Here is a 21012-nt window from a genome sequence, read left to right as displayed (position 1 = left end):
AAATAAAAATCTCATGTGCTACAGTGCTTTAATCACTTATCTTCATGTATGACACAGATCTCAAAGAGTCATTTCTGTTTCAGGCCCTGCTTGAATTTCTCCAAAGAGTCGTAGACAATAAAGAGAAAAATAAGATGACAGTCATGAATGTAGCAATGGTCATGGCCCCAAATCTCTTCATGTATCACACATTGGGTTTGAAGTCCGGCGAACAGAGAGAATTTGTAATGGCAGCTGGGATAGCTAATATCATGCACTTACTGATTAAGTATCAAAAACTCCTGTGGACAGTAAGTATATATTTTCAAGCTCTGTTAATGAGTGATAATATCTAGATCTTAAGTCTTTATTATTTTTATATTGTTATAGTCTCTGCAAAATAACCAATATAGGTGATTTCAAATGCAGTTTAAAAAAAAACAAACTAATGTTTTAAATCTCATTTCTTAAAATGCCAACATGATTTTATTGTTTCAATTTGGTAACTTCTAAAATATATTATTTTTGCTAATGGAATTTCTGAGGGTTATTTTTTCCTGGATTTTTGTTAGGCATCCATCAGCTCTTGGTGAGTTTTTCTTTCTCTTCTGACAGGAGAGGCTAGCTAGTTAGCTTTTAGAAGAGGTCTATAGGTTAAAGAGGTAAGGTTATAGATAGGTAGCCCCTAAAGGGGCCAACCATTGAGGTGGTGACCCCTAATGCCAGTTACCTCAGGCATTCCCTTCTCCAGGGGGTCTTCCCAACACAGGGACCGAACCCGGGTCTCCTGCGTTGCAGGTAGATCCGTTACCCCTGAGCCAGCAGGGAAGCCCACACACAGAGGAGCCCACTGTTGAGGTCAGTCACCCCAAGCAGTCTCCAGTCTTGGCATAGGAAATGGCCTCTCTGAACCTCAGACAGTGGGTGGTGACCTGCATCACTTGGAGGCTCTGAACACGTGGTGAGTAGTGCGATCCATTTCTCCCCCATAGATTTAATGGATCGCATAGTCTTATCACATGGATAAAACCTTTGCTTCTCTCCAAAGATGAGAAATATAATTATTTCAATAGTTGACAGTGTTGCTACTTCTTTTTCCTCCCCAAACTTAATTTCATTTCTCCATAGATTCCCAAGTTTATTGTCAACCAAGTGAGAAAGCAAAACACGGAAAATCATAGAAAAGATAAAAAAGCCATGAAGAAATTGCTGAAGAAAATGGCTTATGATCGAGAAAAATATGAAAAACAAGATAAGAGTGCAAATGATGTAAGAAACAGTTTGAAGATACATGTATTTATGCAGATTGCAGAACTGCTTTTAATATCATATATACAACAGAGAGTTTTAAATGTTTTATAGGATGACTTTCTACACACTTGCTAAGCTCTGGTATTGTTTATAGGTTAAAAGCATTAATAAGGGTAACTATGCTCATTAGTACTAATAAGTAGGGATAGTTGCACAGGTCTTGGTGACTCAGCATGTGAGTTTGTTGATAAAGAACAAAGGAAGATAACAAGAAAGGAATGTCTCATCACACGCTCACCCTCACCCAACCACGTGCACACACACAGAGGACACTGGAGATAGCAGTTGTCCACAAGCTGTAACGTTTAATGGCTAAAGAGTCCCTTGTGTGAACCACTGACCTTTTCTTCACTTTTCTCATCTGTAAAATGGGGAAAAATAACTAACCCTCAAAAACAAATAGGTCAGTATTGGTGGTGTACCTAAGATCCTCCCTGGACTTCAGTAAGTCTTCAAAAAGTCTTAATGGGGTTATAAAAATCTGGAAAGAGTTATGTTGGAACACAGAAAATTAAAATATTTTTAAAAGGGATATCTAAATATTAGTAATCATAAACTTCTGTAAGAATATCAAGAACTGGGCTAAAATAATGAAATGTACATGAAAACACATTTAGAAGTGAGTTATGAAAGCTCTAACTTAAGAACATGAAATGCGAGGGTTTCTATTGTTCTATTTATGGTGAAGACACCCTTCCACCACCAGCCCCACCATTGAGGTTCCTCAGTTACATGCTGACATCTTGTGGAATAACATGGAAATGCACTTACCAGCCTTTGTCTGATTTTCCTGCTTTGGCCTACTTAGGGATCCAGTAACCACACACAAAAAATGTTTTTTCTCTCCTTTATTGATTTATAGGTCTCATTCTTAAAAACAGCATTTTCTTGACATTAAACTTTTTTGGGTCAATTTGTAGTATCTTAAAAATGTAAAATTTAATAAATGGGAGTTGTACATACTGTGGTATTTTTTGAGAAATGATACAGGTTAGAAAGGATTTTTAAGATATCATTCTTATTTAACTTAGAATGTTTTGTTACTTCTAAGGACATCATGAATACGCGAACATCTTTTTTTTTTTTTGTAGTCCTGCTTATTCACATTAATTTAGGTGACTTTATACTCTTGTCTTTCTAATATTTAATGAGACAGTTATAATGTCATACTCTGAGGAACAGTTTAAGAAAACGGACTTGGTGCTGTACCTTTTTAATAATTCTTTTAGACAGAAATTAAAATGTTAATTTTTTGGAGAAGAAAAAAAAATGTTAATTTTTTGGAGATGAAATGTTTAAATGATTTGGCCATTTATAGAAAAATAGCATTAACTTGGATTTCTTTTAGTTGTGTGAAGTGTGAAAGTATTAGTCGCTCAGTCATGTCCAACTCTTTGAGACCCCATGGACTGTAGCCTGCCAGGCTCCTCTGTTCATGGAATTCTCCAGGCAAGAATACTGGAGTGGGTAACCATTCCCTTCTCCACATCTTCCCAGCCCAGGGATCGAGCCTGGGTCTCCTGCCTTGTAGGCACTTTTCTGGCTGAGCCGCCAGGGAACACCTTTGGGTTAAATAGATAAGAGCTGGCCTGGGAATCATGTCTGCACTAGTTAAAAGCTATGTTGTCAGTTTAAGGCGTGGGATTTAACTCTGTTTCATCATGCATCAGCTGTCACTTAATCTTAGAGTTTTGATTTTCTCTTCTGGGAAATTCAGCGATTCTGCTGACAAAATACTAGTAAATGCCTCCTTGGTGCCAAGCCCCCACTCCCTGTTAGGTCTTCAGGGGGAGATGGGGCTGGTGCTCTCCCACAGAGAGCAAGAGAAGGATGCAGGAGAGTGGAGCTCAGAGATGCTAGAAGTGTGTGATGGAGCCTGACCAAAAGACCCTGGGCTACAAGCAGGAAGTGGACATCAAGGGGCAGAGTAATCGTCCACAGGTGATCATGGCCCACAGTGGAGGTCATTTAGCTTGTCGTTTTGGTTGAAACAATTTCATCAATTGCCAGAATTTTTTTTTTCAAGCTACTCTCATGTTATTAAGGAGAAAAAATATTGGGAAACAATTACAGAACAACAAAGTACAAGATAATGTCAAGTACTATGGTTATGTGGCGAGTTACCAATTAGTCCATTTTCTATCTAAGTCCCATCAGTTGCCTGCATTTTAAAACATTTTAACCTGAAAGTCTGGACATCCATCTTAACTGGACATATTGGAAGTGGGAGCATCCTCATGTTTCCTGGCCCCAGGGGAATCTGTTTCCTGCAGAGTAGCAATTGCTTGGATCTGAGCAGCAGCTATTCATTTGGGTGGAACATGTGTGTGTTGGTCACCCAGTCATGTCCAACTCTTTACAACCCCATGGACTGTAGCCCGTCAGGCTCCTCTGTCCATGGAATTCTCCAGGCAAGAATACTGGAGTGAGTAGCCATTCTCTTCTCCAGGGGACCTTCCCAACCCAGGGGCCGAACCTGGGTCTTATGCATTGCAGGCAGACTCTTTACCATCTGAGACACCAGGAGCACGGGCCATCTATGTTTCCATAAACTACCCCCCCTTGCCCACTCCAGATTTTTCATGTTGGTTTGTGTGTCTTGACTCTCCACCCAAATCATTTGAATGAAACTGCCTGGGATGTTTTATTTGTTAAAAAATTCTTGGATGTGTGCCTGTTATGCACCAGACACTTAAAATACATTATATGAACAAAACAGATAAAGCTCGCTGCTCTTATGCAGCTTAAATTTTAAAATTAAAATATAATAAATAAATTATATCATATGTTAGTATGTGGTTAAATGCACCTAAAATAATAAAAAGAATAGGGCAGAAAAAGAGGAATCGGGAGCGGGGAGCGTCTTGCAGTGTTAAGTTGGCTGGGCTGGGTGTTGTGCATTCAGGGGATGATGTGCAGGAGGTCAGGGCAATAAGCTGGGTCTGTACTTTAGGCAGCACTTTCCACGTGGAGGCATAGACTGCACGAAAGCCTGAAGGCCCTTGAGGACTGGCAGGGAGTGAGTGGAGTGGAGTGGAGCCCGCAAGGGGGACAGTGTATGAAATGAAGTCAGTGGGACCAGGTTATGCAGGGCCTCGTAGGCCATTGTTAGGAATCTGGATTTGCCCCGGGTGAAGCACGATCATTTCAGGCCTTTGAAGAAAGGCTTGAAAATCGATTTTAAAATGATCCCTTGGTCTGTTGTTTTGAAAACAGACTCTAGGAGAGTGAAGGTAGACTAGGGAGACCTTCTAAGAGGTTCATGTCATAATCTGAGTGACAGACCAGGAGGTTGAGAGGTGGTAAAATGCTGGATATTTTTTGAAGTTAGACCACTGGGATTTTTATTTAATTTTTTTTTTTTTTCTTTTTTTGGCCACACCACACATCATATGGGGCCTTGGTTCCCCAACCAAAGATCAAACCTGTGCCCCTTCTCGTAGACGCGCAGAGTCCTAACCACTGACTGCCAAGGGGTTCTGCCCCTGGGATATCTTGATGCTGAAATGATGAGTTGTAAAAAAAAAAGAAAAGAAAAAAATCAAGAATAATTTAGAAGTTTTTGGCCTAAGAAATTGGAAGAATGGGATTGAGACTTAGGGAAGATCACAATTTCAGTTTAGGGTCTGTTGAGTGGAAGGTGTGTGTTGGATATCTAAGTGAGGATGACTGGGGGTGTTTGGAGGGAAAATTAAGTCATCCTGGCCAGTGAGGTGCACAGAGGGGCAGGGATAGAAAGAGGGTAGGAATGGGGCTCCAGGGTGAGCCGGGCTTCTATTGTGTATGTGGTGGGGGACTGCTGAAAATTGTGACCCCCCCCAGGAGGTAACATGATTGTATTTGTGTTTTAGAGCAGTTGTTATGCTTGGCAGGTGAAGGATATGTGGTAAGAATGTGAGAGAAGATTAGGTAGGAGATGCCAGCTAAGTTCATTGTTAACTGGAATAGATATAAATAAATTGGTCAAATCTCTCTGGAGAGCATGTGGCAAAATCCTCAAAAACATGCAAATAATTATGCTTAAGTTCATTGCCATTTTCTTTGTATGGGTCAAAATTAGAAATAATCCAAAAGGAGAGAGGTGATCAGTTAAATATGTTATGACGTATCTATTTAATGAAATACATGAAAGTGGAAAAGTGTGTATATGACATTGGAAGATATTTGTAATATGTTGAAGGAAGAAATTACAAAGCAGTGAATCGTTTATTGCTATATTTGTAAGGGATAATAATTATCATCATTTCGAATGCTTATCAGAGGTCGGGTATGCTGCTAAACATTTTACCCACATTCTGTTTAGTATTCCTTGCAGTTTGCTGCTGCAGTTTAGTTGGAGTTTACTCTTAAAATAGTCTCATTTTTTTAACAGATCAGGAAAGTGAGGCTTAGCAAGCGTAAATAATTTACTTAAGGTTATCTAGATAGGAAGTTGTGGAACTGGAATTTGAAACCAAGTCTATAGGACTTTAAATCCAGGTCTCTTTACTGTTAGCCTCCCTTACCCACAGAGCACAGAAAAATTCTGAGACGGATACACACACACCCATATATATATGTAGGTATCCCAAATCCTGGGCTTAGGTGTAGTAATAAAATGAACATGTTTTACTGCCATTATTACATATGTTTAATATATAGCTTTAAAAACAGGCTTGGGCTGAGCTAAGTCCCAGCTTTGGGAGGTGACTTTTGACTGTGAGCCTATAAGACCCTTATCAGTGAGATGGTAAAACTGATTGGATGTGAGGAATGTGGAAGAAGAAGGAATCTAGAATGACTTGCTGATTTTACCTTGGGAGACTTTGCCATTAAGATAAAACATCCAACAAAAGGAACAGACTCTGGGGTAGTCAGTTTTTGGCATTTGGGGTTGACATGCCTATGTAAAAGTTGCCTACATGGGCCTGAAGCTCAGGGGGATGGACGGAACTGGAGACATGCACTTGGGACCAACATAGAGACTGTACTTGAAGCCATAGAGTGATTCTTGTTACACAAGTGGGTACATGGGGTAAGAAATGAAAAAGAAAATAAAAAAGCAAAAATGCAAATATTCAAATAGTGGGCCATGGAAAAGGAACTGGTAGAAGAGGCCAGGAAGTAATAGGAAGTAAGAAAAAGTTGAAGGTTGTGTTGTAGCTGCCCTGGGGCATAGTATCAAATGCTACAGAGAGGTTGAATAAGGTTAGCCTTGGATAAGAGATCATCTGGATTTTGCATTTGAAAGGTTAGTTGTGACTTTCCCCAAAGCATTGTCAGTGACTGTTGGTAGAAGAATCCATGATTGCTAGGGACTGGAAAGCGAAAGATGAGAGATTGTAGACAATGAAAATTTATCAAGGTAATATATATATTTTTTAAAGCCCTCTGTATACTGTTAATGCTAACTGTATATAGCAAGGTATTCCTGTTGTTAAGATATGCTGGACTAGGTGGATTAATAGTCTGAACCAGATTGTAAGGGACACACTCAATCTACTTAGCAAGACCAATGTTTATAATGGCTGCAGCATATTAATTGTTTGGTACAAATGTGAATTTCCAAGTACTAAGGAGACTTATCTATTAATTACAACAGGAGGAAACACTTGGTGAAAAATAACATAATTATCGACCACTTGAAAAGAACCATTTTCTGATTACCTTCAACTTGAGTTAGGATTGATACCATATATACACACACACACACACACAGACACACACATGTGCATATATATATAAACACACTGCATCAAGCACCAGAAGTCATATGGCTTGATATAGCCCTAGCTTTGCCATTAATGAGACGTTAATGGCAAATCACTTTCTCTCTGGGTCTCAATTTCTTCTATAAAATGAGAGTAAGAACAGCTTAATGGTGCTTAGCCAGAAGTATGCAGTAGGGGCCTCTGTAGGATTATTTTTTTAAAAAAGTAAATAGCAAAAAATCCTGACTAGGCCACTTCCTGGACCCTGTGAATCAGAATCTCTCAGCACAGGGCATGCACATGTGTCTTGTATTAAACAACTGTCAGGGTTTAAAAAAAAACTGTCAGGGTAATTTCCCCCCATTTGGTGTACATGTGTTTGTGTGCATATATATTTAATTTTATTATGGGATTTTTCTAACATACACAAAAATAGAATAGTATGTGAACTTCCATCAACCTATCACCAACCATCAAACACATTTTTATATCTTGTTCCATCTTGTCTTCCACACCATTTTTCCTTTGAGTATTTTTAGAGAAATCACAGACCTTTCATCATTTCACCTGTAATTACCTTATTTTGCATCTCTGTTTAAAAAGGATCTTGGGCAACTTTGATGAGCATCTGGTTATGAATTGCTGAATCACACAGGCTTCAAGTCCACTGTGGACTTAGATCTGTGTGATTTTTCTTCTATCAGTCAAGTATACCTCTAAAAGTAAAAGGAAACTCTGCATTTATGAGAGAGCATGAGCACAGAGCAGGGCTCTGTGAGATTCTGTGAAATAAGGCAGGCTGCTCATTCCATCTGCCATCATTATAGAGGAAACAAAAATTTTCTTCCCTGAGGTTGAGTTTCAGTGTTAACTCAGGATGATCTGCTGGTCACACCCTTAATTAACAGTTGAGGAACTTGAGCTCTAGAGTTTACATGACTTGCTACAAGTTCCAAAATGATCTTGTGACATTTCTGGGGTTTTGGACACAAAGAAATCTGTTACTCTCATCTTCTGCCATTTCAGAAGAATCCTGGAGTTGGCAGCAGTGTGGTGTCGACTCTGGGTCATTCACAGCCGAGGTTGTGTGTCTAATCACAACTCTGTTCAGAATCCCATTTGTGGTTTCATGTAACAGCTCAGACCCAGAGCATTGTCACAGGTATTGTTTCAAGCGTCTGCCTTGGGTCTAGAAACAGTGTCCGGCTCTACTTGGGGGGACCCAGATGGAAAATCAAATCACAGTATCAAGCATAAAATCTTATTTCTTTCAGATGTTCTCTGATTTTTTATAGTGCCTAAAAAAATACCATATTAAAAGTGAAAAATATCAGAATTTATTTCATTGTCAATTAAGTGCTTATTAATGATAAAACTTATTTCAGACCTTTCTTTAAAATTCTCTGTGTCTGTCAGGTGGATAAAAGTTTAAGCATTTGGGTTACAAAAGCCCAATTAAAATTAGACAGTTTAAGATAACAGAGAATGATTTTTGTATCTCCACCTCCAATCAGACTAAAGTGATAAATATGTCATTTTAGTTGAAGATACCCTGCTAAAATGTCCTTGTTAAATTTTCCAAAATACATATTATATCTGGCCTTGTTTTGAGAAAGTTGTATTTCCAATTTGCCCTTTTGAAGACAGAGGGGTTTTGTGGGTTTTTTTTTGGGGGGGGTAGTATTAAAAGATGTCATCTTTACATTTAAATTATCTTTTAATTTAAGAAAGGAAATCAATGTTTCTTCTAAGGGTCTGGCATTAAATTTCTAATCTCTAGGGTATAAAAATATGAGTAACACAGTATTTGTCTAGACCTTTTGAAAAAAATGCTAAAATCATTGTTTATTTTATCAAATAGTAAGAAATAAAATCCTGTTTTTAAAAATATACTTGACTTCAATATGTAGAACATATGAGGACCATATGAGATTATTTTCTCTATTTTAACAGCCTTTGCATACGTAAGAAATTAACTGTTTTGTAAGTTGTAAAATCCTTTGTGACTAATTTTTAATCACATGTTAGTCAAATAATGCTCTTTTCCAGTCTTTTTGTGCATTATAAAACTTCACCTCACAAGCACACCAAAAGAATTCTAAGAAGTAAGGGACAGAGTCAGCTGCTTGGACAAACAAAATGTGAACTAGGAAGGTTACAAAGATTCTACTGCTCACAGGTTTAGTTCTTATTGTGGCTCCAGCTAAGAGCAAACAGTTTGGCTTAATGATTGGGCTGCTGCTGCTGCTGCTAAGTCACTTCAGTCGTGTCTGACTCTGTGCGACCCCATAGACGGCAGCCCCCCAGGCTCCTCTGTCCCTGGGATTCTCCAGGCAAGAACACCGGAGTGGGCTGCCATTTCCTTCTCCAATGATCAGGCATGTTGTGTCCATTCAAAGCTTGGCAGCTCAGTGTAATTAGTATACTAACATCATTAGTATTTGATACACCATGATTCTGGAGCTTGATAGTAATTGTTGTGCACTATTTAAATGAGAACTTTGACATCATTTACTGTTTGTCATCTTTAGTAAATACCATTTTTCTATCCTTGTCAAGATACCCGGAAAAACTTTCCAGAAACAACTTTTAAACGCTTCATTTTTAACTATTACATGTATCAGCTAAGCTCATTTCTCTTCCAACAATAAAGAGCAGAATAGATTCAAATTGAGCGAGGCTCACAATCTTTTTATTGTAGTGTAGTGAGAATTTGGATGAGATGTATTACCATGGAAATAAACACTCTTGAGAATTCCGTCTCTCCCTCCCTCCCATGAACACACACACATACACACACACACACACACTTGAGGGAAAGTGTAGGAAATGTTTAATTTCATAGCCGTAAGCAACCTATACACAAGCTACTCCCATATACTGGCAAAACCAAAATACAGCAATTACCTGACTTTTCACATACACTTGAGAACTCTCAAGTGCCTTCAGATGCTGGTACCTGGGCCTCTTCCTTCTAAACTAACAGTCAAAGAGAGCCTGGATGCCCGTGAGAGGTAGGTGCTGTCTGTCGGGTACAACTTCTCACACCATCCTGATCACACTGTTGTATTTTGCAAGAAAACTTGGCCATACTCTCCACAGTATGATCCCTGAACTCATTGGGGAAGTGTAGCCGTGGTCCTATTATTAGGGGTCTTCAGCTGTTCTTGGGATGCCTTGGGGGGAAAGTGACTGCGTTCCCAGGCAGGCTCATGCTAATGTTGGCTACTGTCTGCAGGACCAGATAACTGAATTATCCCTTGTAGCATCTTTAACTCCTTTCCTCTGTTCTTTTTCCCTCCCTGTCTTTTCTCAGTAGGGAGGGGAATAGTGGTATCATGTGGTAGACAGAGGCAACTTAACTTTTTTCTTTTAGACAATATTCTTAAGACTATTTTTTGCTATTAAGGAAAGTGCTCATTGCTATAGTTTTATTCTGGAGAAATTTTACTTCTATTAGCATATGATTTTGAGTGAGACTTTTTCTTTTTCTGCACTATGTGCATGCAGGATCTTAATTCCCTGACGTGGGATCAAACCCATGCCCCCTGAATTAGGAGCATAGAGTTTTAACCACTGGCCCCCCAAGGGAAGTCCCTAGTGAAAAATATTTTTGAGTGACTCATTTAATCAATAAACATTGATAGATGGCTACAGATGTGACTCAGATGTGTGGCATGTAACTAGAATACAAGTGTCATAAATTAGGATCTCCATTATAAAAGAGATTCAGTGGGAATTTCGATGGAAAGAGGAAATTCCTTTTGATTCTGTGGAGTCAGAAACCATCTATGGAGTGTTCCACAGGGTTTGAGGTATGTGAGCTTGACCTTGAAAAATGGATGGATACCAGGGGATATTTCAGAAGGGGAGGAGAATGTACATAAATACAGGAAAGCATGGGTATTTTCAGCAAATTTTGACTGTTATTTTTTTATGCAAAGAATGGAATGTGCCACAAGGAATAGTGGGGAGAGGCAGGGAGCAGAGGAGGGTTGCTATATTCCTGAACTCTCTGTGGCAAATTTATTATTTTTCTGGGTCATTTTGATTTTATAATTCATTTATTGTAGGACCTTCTATATTTAAAAACTTAATCATATCATCTTACTTCACTTTAAATGTCAGTATAGGTTTTCCTGCCGTTTTTGATAGTCTAGGGTTATAGAAGATGTAATTATGGAAATAATTTCTGCGACTATGACTTTCACCAAAGAAACCCTCTTTGTCAGGATAGTTGGCACTATGACTTGAGCGGAATTTCCTAACTTTTAAATCAGCATAAAGTAGGTGCTGATCTACAAACCCTAACCTGCTATTTAGGACCCTCCTATAGTACAGTAATAATAAACTAACAGAAACCAAAATACCAATATTTTTTTCACTGAGTAGGCACGGTCAGTTGGATTTTATGAATGCAGACTCAGTACTTCCGGCTGTTGCTCTTAGAGTTATCACTCCAACATTCAAGTTATCAGGCCTAGCTTATTGTTTCTCACGTCCTATGAGGAGGTGAGGCCAGGAGTTGAGGCCAGGCCAGCAGGCAAAATCACCGTAGCAGGATAGAAGCTAGAGATGAACCCCAAGGGAGAAGTGGGTATAGCATAATCCTTGAGTTATAAGATGCTTCATTGACTGAATAACTGCTTTGGAAAAGGATGGCAACAGTACCACATGAAATGCCCCCATCATTGTAAGAATCTGCTCATTTTCCAAAATACTACAGATGAAAATAAAATGTGTCGTAGAATCAAGGAAAATGGCAAATTAGCCTTGTAAATGAGAGGTGAGGTGGAGGTCAGAGACTCGGTAAGGTATCAGGCTAAACTACAAGCCCCAGAAGCTGGAAGTCAACAAACAAGGCAGGGGTCCAGGCTGGATGGGAGAAATTGAGCAGGAGTTGAGGGGTCCGGGCACAGGCTGGGATCAGGGATGGACTGACACAGCATCCCTAGGGAGAGGACTCAGGCCAGGGTGCTGGGAATGCAGTCCATCCCCAGGGAGAGGACTCAGGCCAGGGTGCTGGGAATGCAGTCCATCCCCAGGGAGAGGACTGAGGCCAGGGTGCTGGGAATGCAGTCCATCCCCAGGGAGAGGACTGAGGCCAGGGTGCTGGGAATGCAGTCCATCCCCAGGGAGAGGACTCAGGCCAGGGTGCTGGGAATGCAGTCCATCCCCAGGGAGAGGACTCAGGCCAGGGTGCTGGGAATGCAGTCCATCCCCAGGGAGAGGACTCAGGCCAGGGTGCTGGGAATGCAGTCCATCCCCAGGGAGAGGACTGAGGCCAGGGTGCTGGGAATGCAGTCCATCCCCAGGGAGAGGACTCAGGCCAGGGTGCTGGGAATGCAGTCCATCCCCAGGGAGAGGACTGAGGCCAGGGTGCTGGGAATGCAGTCCATCCCCAGGGAGAGGACTGAGGCCAGGGTGCTGGGAATGCAGTCCATCCCCAGGGAGAGGACTGAGGCCAGGGTGCTGGGAATGCAGTCCATCCCCAGGGAGAGGACTGAGGCCAGGGTGCTGGGAATGCAGTCCATCCCCAGCTGGATGGCCAGTGGGCAACCCCACGCGATTTGTCTTTGTGTGGCTTGGAGGGGCCTGCACCCTTTAGGGCTTCACCGAGTGGTCAGATGAGGGCGCAGCCTGTCTCTATAGGTGAAACCGGTGTTTGGGATTCGTCTGGGGGAACAATACCATTGTCATCGTACACCATCCTTTGCTCCTTTGATAGTCCTGTGCCGTATCACTTTTCTTTGTTATTCCCATACTACATCTCAGATGTTGCTGAGAAGCAATCTTATATCTTTTGAGGACACCTATGTTTTTATGCAACCTGATCTAAAAATCATCTTATTTTTGTTACATGTTGGAAAGTATCACATTAATTCCACCTATGGTATATTTATACTTTGTTAAAAAAAATTCAAGACCATATACATTAAAAAATGATGCTGTGAGCACAAAAATTATATTGTACACCAAAGGACTTGTGTCTTATTTATTTACTGGCTAAGTAAATAAATTTGCTAAGCACCAGTAGCACGATGCCGTACTCAGTAGATGCTTAGTAAATTCCGGTTGAATTAAACAGGGTATTTGTAGTGTTTAAAGTGTTATGTTTAAACATAATTTGTGCATGCTGTTTGGTCTAAGGTTTGTTCAAGAACATGTGGTTATAAATAATGTTAATATTTATTTTAGCAGAACCATTAGGACTTAATTAAGCCTAATATTTTTGAATGCCATAGTTGATGTTTTGATATTATGATCCTCAAAATCTTTCTTTGATAGCCTCCCAAATACATAAAATGTTCTTAACATCTGTGGGCACAGGATTTAGAATGAGTCTTCTCAGGTTCAAAGTGTGCAGTCACAGTGAGTCCTTATCAACCGAGTGAGCAGCTGACACAATACAAAGGTATTGGGAATGTTTCATTTATTTTAATACTCTCAGGGACAGAATTTTTGTGAAGTTTTGTGAATGTGCAGGAAGATTTTTTTTTTTAATGCATACATTGCAATAGCCCGCAAAGTAACTTCATTCTGATTCAATTTCATAAATTGCTACATGAAGAAGCACCCTCCAGTAGATAATACTCAGAAATCAGCATTTAATATGGCAGTAATGGTTATTGCTGTCATTCTTTACATCTTTAAAAATAATTAAGCATTACTGCACAGGCATTATAAAGTTCCCCTATCACCATTAAGAGGATATTTGAGGTTTGATGTAATTTAGTAAATGACATTATACAGTAGTTAAGGTTTTTATGTAGTGAAGTAAAATGCATAGTAGTTAAGCACACTTACCGTATAATGCATTGTACAGAGTTACACGTTCCAGCTGCTGCCAGCTTTGTTCCAGTGTCATTATTGCCTTGCAGGCTGACGTTCCTCAGGGAGTGATTCGCGTACAAGCTCCCCATCTCTCGAAAGTTTCCATGGCAATACAGCTAACTGAAGAACTCAAAGCCAGTGATGTACTTGCCAGGTTTCTCAGCCAAGAAAGGTAGAGGCCTGTTTTGTTTTAATTATTCCATGGTATCACTCACTTGCTCTCTCTCCCTCCCCTCTTTTTTTCTTTTTTGTCTTCCCTTTTTTTTTTTTAAACGATGGCTGGTGTGAAGGGCTTAAAATGTTAGCAGAAGAAAAAAGGAGACTTAAAAATAATAATGTTGGAATGAGTCGAGTTCATTGCGTGTAGTTTGTGTTCAAGTTGAGCCTGTTGCAGGCAGGAGGTCTGAGCATTCCTTCACTGTGTCTGCAGTGGACTTGGCGCATGACATTACTCAGTATTCTTTCCAGAATATGGTGATTGGAGGTTAATTACTATGTGTAGTCTGTTAGGAAAACCACTCATTGGGATACAGTGGAATTAAAACAAAAGATACAACTTTTTCAATGAAATATAGTGAATACAAAGAAATGCTTAAATTTTAAGACAGAAGGTATAAAGAATTCAGAGGGGACCACTGGCCCTTGGAGTTCTGAAGTCACAGGACCAGGCACCCCATCCTCAGTAGAGACCACCAAGTCTTCCCCTCTGTTAGGGGCTGATGAGGCAGGAGGAGTCCAAAGGGAAGACATTGGCATCCCTTTTAAGCTGGAGGACAATTGCTCTCCAGTGTTGTATTGGTTTCCACCGTATAACAAACAGTGTGAATCAGCCATCAGTATACATGTGTCCCCTCCCTCTCGAACTTCCCTCCCACCTCCCCAATACACACTTTTTGAGACATGTTTGAGATGTCTTTTCTTGAATTTTGGAGGTTCGAACAGGGTATGGCTATTTCAGTGTTCAAGTTCTTATTTTTAGCTAAAATTATATTTTAATGCTCTCCTTTCTCATTTCCACTTAAACAAATCTTAACTTTTTTTTTTTTAAAGACAGAGACCTCAGAGGCATTAGCTGTTTAGCTTCTTTATACTGATTTCATCTCCCATAGAATTTAATCTCTTCATTCTTTCATTCAAGTTTTCTGTCAAAACTTCTCCAGTTTTAATACAGAACTGCATGTATTTAATATGTCTCTGCTCTGTCTATGGCCCTCTGCTAGATGTTGAAAAGGGTATAAAAAATATTTTAAAGTGTCTTCCCTTGCGGTTTGTAAATTGGAAGAAAACATGAGCCTGTGTAGTTAACAGATGGTGATGAAATAAAAGAGAGGCTTATTGGTAATTCTGGGCTTAAATTCCCCTCTCAACCACACTCTGAGGGAAGTACTATCATTACCTCCATTTTACTGATAAGAAAACTTGAGACTTTCACGGTCACATGTCACCTGGGTGTTGGAGCTGAATTCTAAATCTGGGGTTTGTCCCCAAAGGAAGTTCTTTAATCCCTCTCTTTACTGGCTCGGGAACCAAGAGGTCATCATGGGTCTGGGGACCACTGATGTAGAGTCTGGGAGTAGATGGACTTTGGGGGGATTAATTCCTGGACCAGTTGGAATTTGGGGGAGTAGGATTAGGTCCTGGGAGCAGTTGGGGTTTCTTGGATGTCTTTGCTCCCTAAAAGGTCTCTCTGCCTCGAGGAAATCAATCCACTTCCTCTCTGTTCCCTGAACTGACCAAGTAGATGCCATTCTCCCCACCGGGAATGGCTTCCCATCCTCTCCCAAAGCGTGTACCTGAAGGTCTGGCCAGACTTCAGATATAAGTGGCTCTTCCAGGCTGGACATAGTTTAATTTATGCAGTGTTTACTTGCAGGACCCAGATGCTCAATTTAGTCTGCAGTTGTGCTTCTCTACTTGTAGGTAATACGAGGTGTGACTCTAAAGTTGTATGATGCATTCCACTGTGACTTTTATAGTTAGGGTAGAGTAGGATACTGGTTCAGTTCAGTTCAGTTGCTCAGTCATCTCCGACTCTTTGCGACCCCATGAATCACAGCGCGCCAGGCCTTCCTGTCCATCACCAACTCCCAGAGTTTTTGGTAATGGAGGATAATGGTAGACATATTCTTATAAGAAAGTACTAGTTTTGTGACAATTGCCCTTTGTCTATTTGGATTTACTGCTTGTGGTGCTTTTATTAAGCAAACATTTGCTACCCACTAAAGCCGAATCCTTTCTTCTACCCCCTCTCCTTTCCCCATCCTGCTCCACCCAAAGGGAAGTCTAACAAACTTCTTGGTCCATTTGCCTTTTCTCTTTCCAGTCCTCAGCCCTTTCTTTTATGCTTGGGGATGCTGGGACCAGATAATACGGATCCAAATACCAGATTTTCCTGTTTTATGTTAGGCTAGTTTTTATCATCTCTGTAAGTCTCAGGTCCTCATTGTAAAAGTGGACCTACTTAAAGTCATGTGATAATTAAGTAGGAAAATGACCATGAAGTACACAGCATTATCTGTCTGGGCCATCTAATAAGTGATGTTTTCAATAAATACTTACATGTATCTTTTCTTCCATGACTGTGCCCTCCTTCTTTGCCTTCCACTTGTATAGGGACAATGGGAAACCCCACTTCCCTCCATCCTTTTCCTCCCCTGCTTTCTCTACTGAAGCCAAGAACACACAAGTGACATAAAGTAAACATGCAATAAATGACACATTCATTCACCAGTCTTTGGTAATAGCTGTTGCCTTTTCTTTCATTATGGATTGGTTGATTAGTATTAAGTGAAAGCTAATGTATACCAGGAAATCTAGTTTAGGTTTCTTTAAACTAAAATAAGAGTATAAATATTGGAGAAGCAATCTGAGAACAATAACCTGACTAGATTTTTTTCCTAGTCTCCCAAAACATTCCATTTGGTTTTCATGAAAATAATGACTCTTATTATAGTTTATCAGGTTATATGCTATATTAAAAATGAAACTGTAATCATTAAATTATTTAATTTCAAAAATAAGCATACACCAGTTTGGAAGCAAGGTGAGTTGTCTCTTGGTCAGGATATGGCTCAACAGGGGGTATCGTAAGCTTGAGAACGCGCGTAGCCCTGAGTGGTCAGGGTGCTGTGGACAGCAGAGAAGATGGAGCTGGGTAACGAGAGGAACCATGAATGGTGGGTTAGGAGAGCTTCTGCTGCATCACATCTTTCTAATGGTTTGGGGAAAAGTCAGCCCTGGTTTTCTCTTGTCAGTTCCAGGGAGTCTGTCCTCAGTGTCTCTGTGAGTGGTTCACAAACCCTGCATGTGCATCAGAGTCTACCAGAGACTGTTTGAAAACCAGATTCTAGGGCTTGATCTAGGCATATAAAATCAGATTTTCCAGAGCTCTGAATCTGGTTTTGGCAAGTTTTCTAGATAATAGAGATTTTTGTAAAGCACTGAATTTTGCCACTGTTTAAACCTAATGTTCTGGAGACTTTATTCTTTGAAGAGTGTAAACCTGTAGATGCATTCTACTTGTAAAGTCATCATAATGAGTATTTGGTTCTATTTTGAGAGCATTTACCTCCCATATTGGAACAGTTAGCACAGGGAGGCTTATGAACTGTGCTGTATTCTTTATATTCATCTTGTACACGATTAGAGTGGTCAGCACAGCAAACCTGTGAGAAATACTATTGAATAAATGCAATGTGCAGACATTTCTCCTTAGAGTTTCATGAGGACCTTTTTGGCCCCTATGCAAAATAGATGACCATATTAATAATTTTACAGACAGCTAAGATGTTACTTTTCTTTTTAACTTTACAAATTTAGGTACTGATTTATTATTTCACCTTTGGATGTACGATTCCATTTGTTTATTTTAATTTACAGGTGTGACATTTTTATTACTGTTCAACACATTTAACAGATGGGAAAATACAAACGTGTAGATAATTACAGTATGTCTAAGTTATGAATTTCCCATACAAGCTAGAATTCCCCAAGCACATTAAAGTGATTTACTTGCAAGCTGTCTGATGATGCAACTAATGAGTTTGTTTTGTCCCTGCTAGTGGAGTTGCCCAGACTCTCAAGAATGGGGAAGTTTTTTTGTATGAAATCGGAGGAAATATTGGTAAGCACATTTTTTTAAAAATCTTTTGTTCCATATGCTTATTTGACATTGCCAGTGGTTGTTTTTTATATCTTCGGGACAGAAAAGGGAATTTGAAGTAAAATATAACACTCTGTAGACAGTTGATGAGTATTATAGTTGATGAGATTTTTTTTTTTTTTTTTTTATGATGTGGCCTTTCTGTTCTGGCTCTTTAGAGCTCCTTCTATGTGGACCCTGAGCCAAAGGCAAGTTCCCTAAAATAGGAATAACTGCTGAAATGGTCAATGAATTTTTTCAAAACCTCTTTTTTGTGTGTGTGTGCTGAGAGCACATCTTAATAAAGGGAGTGAGCTTATTTAAGACCAAGATGATACTTTTATTATGGTATAGTATTGGGTATTGTTTAGTGAAAGCAGAAGTTATTTTGCTTCTATTGATTGCCTACTACATATTACACATATGTATACATACACACATTGGTACCTTATAAAATAGAAATAGGATAAATGGATTCGTTTTGACCATGTCTCATATTTTATTTGCCCACTTATAACTATCAATAGGTTGTACTCATCTTATTAAAATTTAAAGTAAAACTTCCTTCTTTTTTTGATCCTTCAAATGGTAAGAGTGAAATTGTCAACAAATAAATTCAAAATAGTCATTGAAAATACCTTAAGATAAGTTTTGTAGAATTCTTTTCTAGGACTTAAAAAATTTTAGTAAATATTGAAACTTGAATACAAGAATATGAAGTTTCCTTCAAAAATTTAAATAAATCACAATTCTACTAGAAATCTGGATTGTTAACTCTGTTAATCAAGTATTAGTATATTTGAGCATTTGCTATTAGATATTGGGAATTAAGCATGTTTTCTTACTTAATAAAGGTGAATAAACTTTTAAGGAACCATTTAAAAGCCCATCACAGACAGTATTTTCAACTTCCTAACTTCATTTGAACCCTATGCATTTGGAGAAAGTGAAAGTGAAGTTGCTCAGTCGTATCCGACTCTTTGCAACCCTGTGGACTGTAGTCCACCAGGCTCCTCTGTCCATGGGATTTTCCAGGCAAGAATACTGGAGTGGGGTGGTGCCATTTCCTTCTCCAGGGGATCTTCCTGACCCAGGGATCAAACCCAGGTCTCCCGCATTGCAGGCAGACACTTTAACCTCTGAGCCGCATTTGGAGAAGGATTACTCAATTAATTTTTCCATTATTGGCCCAAGCCTTATTATGGGAGGTGGGAAAAAATGATAACTGTTTCAAAGTGTAAGACTCCAGAGTTAAACCATGAGGCTTAAATTTAAAATTGCCTCTCCATCTCCCCACTCACTGTATTAAACTGATGTAACATCTCTTTCCCAGGGGAACGCTGCCTCGATGACGACACTTACATGAAGGACTTATATCAGCTCAACCCCAGTGCTGAGTGGGTTATAAAGTCAAAGCCGTCATAGAAGATTTAAGCTGAAGATAGACATAAGGACTCCCTTAATCATACTTGCTGGGTCAAGAGTGTAAACAAAATAAATGGTGGGACTCTTATTGTTCAGATATACCCTACTCTTGAATAGTCACACACTGAGCCTTAATAAGTTCTAGATTTGTGCTGCTGCCAGATTATGTTAGTTATTATTATTCACATTAGAAAAAAATCTCTGGAGTGAGAAGAAAGGCGCTTAATTAGCTTGCAGGCTATTTTCATCCACTCCATGGAATGTGTCCAGATGCGACATCCTTTTTTAATATGAAAATATACTCTGTTCCTCCTCTCTTTCTGTTCTGAAACGATGTATACAGTAATGTGGATTTTCACCCTTCTCTCCTCCTGATGCCTGCCTTCCCCCAGATGGGTTTGTTTTTCAACCGGAAAGGTAACCGGGATCAGGTATGGCAAGATGTGAAGATTGTACCTCTGGAAACAGACTGAGTTCAGCAATATTTCTGTCTCTATCGTACATTAATATTCATCTCTTTGAGTCATTTGTTCAGACAGTGGCATCCCACTCCTTACTGCTGTATCACATGAAGAGACTTGCATTTTTTTTCAGTTCAGCTGACATATGTGCTCAGAACTGTATCCAATATCAAGAAAATAGAACTGTCAGAAACTGCCAATTATTACTGCACTGTTTGAGACTTACGTACTCAGAATAAATAAAATATATCCATGTGGAATAACTGGATTATGGATAATGAGAGAGTGGAAGATCATTTCGTGTATGCTGTAGTCTCCTAAATGAAATTTAAAAAGTCGTAGCTGGCTTTACCTATTGTCGTATTAGCAGCACAAATACGTGCAGTAGTGTGATCCCGTCATTGTTGAGAATGTGTTCTGCTGAAAGAGGAACCTTTTTTTTTTTCTTTTTACTCATAAATGAGTTGCAGGAAGAATTATTCTTCTGAGTATGACACCATCATATGAACAAGCTTTTTTTGGTGTACTTATTTTAGTCAGAGCAAATTTATTAAAATGCTGTGGGAAGACCATTCCCAGAGATTTTAATGCACAAACCATATTATGATAAGAGATGAGCCTCCATACTGTAAATAAGAGGAATGAAGTGAGAGAGAAATGTTCCACATTTTATGAGTTTAGAGTGTAGTGAATAAAAGTAATGTACATGAATGTTGCACAAACTGTGTTTATGATACTTTTTAGTAGGACTTTAAGAAACATTGCGCATTCTCAGAAGCTCTTGATGTCAATCTAATTAGGAGGGGAAAATGCTGCTAATGAGAACAGTCAAATTTTTAATTTTTAATTAAGAGCAGCCTGTGGATATGATCACTTAAATACCTTTGTGATGATTTGTGCCATTGCTTTTTTATTTAAAAAATTTTTTTATAATTAAATGCATTTTTCTAAATTATCTTCTCTTGGAATTTATTATGTTTAACCTGATCTGTTCATGAGTATAATAATGGGCTATTTTTGTTTTGGTTAAAAGCCACTTCTGCTCTTTTATTTCTCCTATTTACTGCTCTTGTGTAATTTTTAAAGTGGGAAGACACATGGGAGGTGTAAACTTGTTTCATTCCTCAGGTTTTTCCTTATGAAATTTCTATTCTTTAGGGTTTTAAAAAAT

General features: G+C 39.2%; 1 protein-coding gene across 4 annotated transcripts in view; it reads left to right on the top strand.

Annotated features, from left to right (window-relative positions):
* Positions 1–20796, top strand: part of ARHGAP18 (Rho GTPase activating protein 18) — a 193096-nt gene extending 172300 nt beyond the window's left edge. For all 4 annotated transcript variants that reach the window (XM_043456967.1, XM_043456966.1, XM_043456968.1 and 1 more), the window contains 5 exons: positions 84–290; positions 1108–1248; positions 13862–13986; positions 17876–17937; positions 19289–20796. In XM_043456967.1, coding sequence (XP_043312902.1) covers positions 84–290; positions 1108–1248; positions 13862–13986; positions 17876–17937; positions 19289–19380 — 627 coding nt within the window. In that variant the 3' untranslated portion in view covers positions 19381–20796. The remainder of the gene's footprint in view (positions 1–83; positions 291–1107; positions 1249–13861; positions 13987–17875; positions 17938–19288) is intronic.
* The last annotated feature ends 216 nt before the right edge of the window (positions 20797–21012 follow it).

This window comes from Cervus canadensis, chromosome 33 (genome assembly GCF_019320065.1).
Source record: "Cervus canadensis isolate Bull #8, Minnesota chromosome 33, ASM1932006v1, whole genome shotgun sequence".
In the NCBI taxonomy this organism is placed as follows: domain Eukaryota; kingdom Metazoa; phylum Chordata; class Mammalia; order Artiodactyla; family Cervidae; genus Cervus; species Cervus canadensis.
This window is presented reverse-complemented; position numbering and strand designations above follow the sequence as displayed.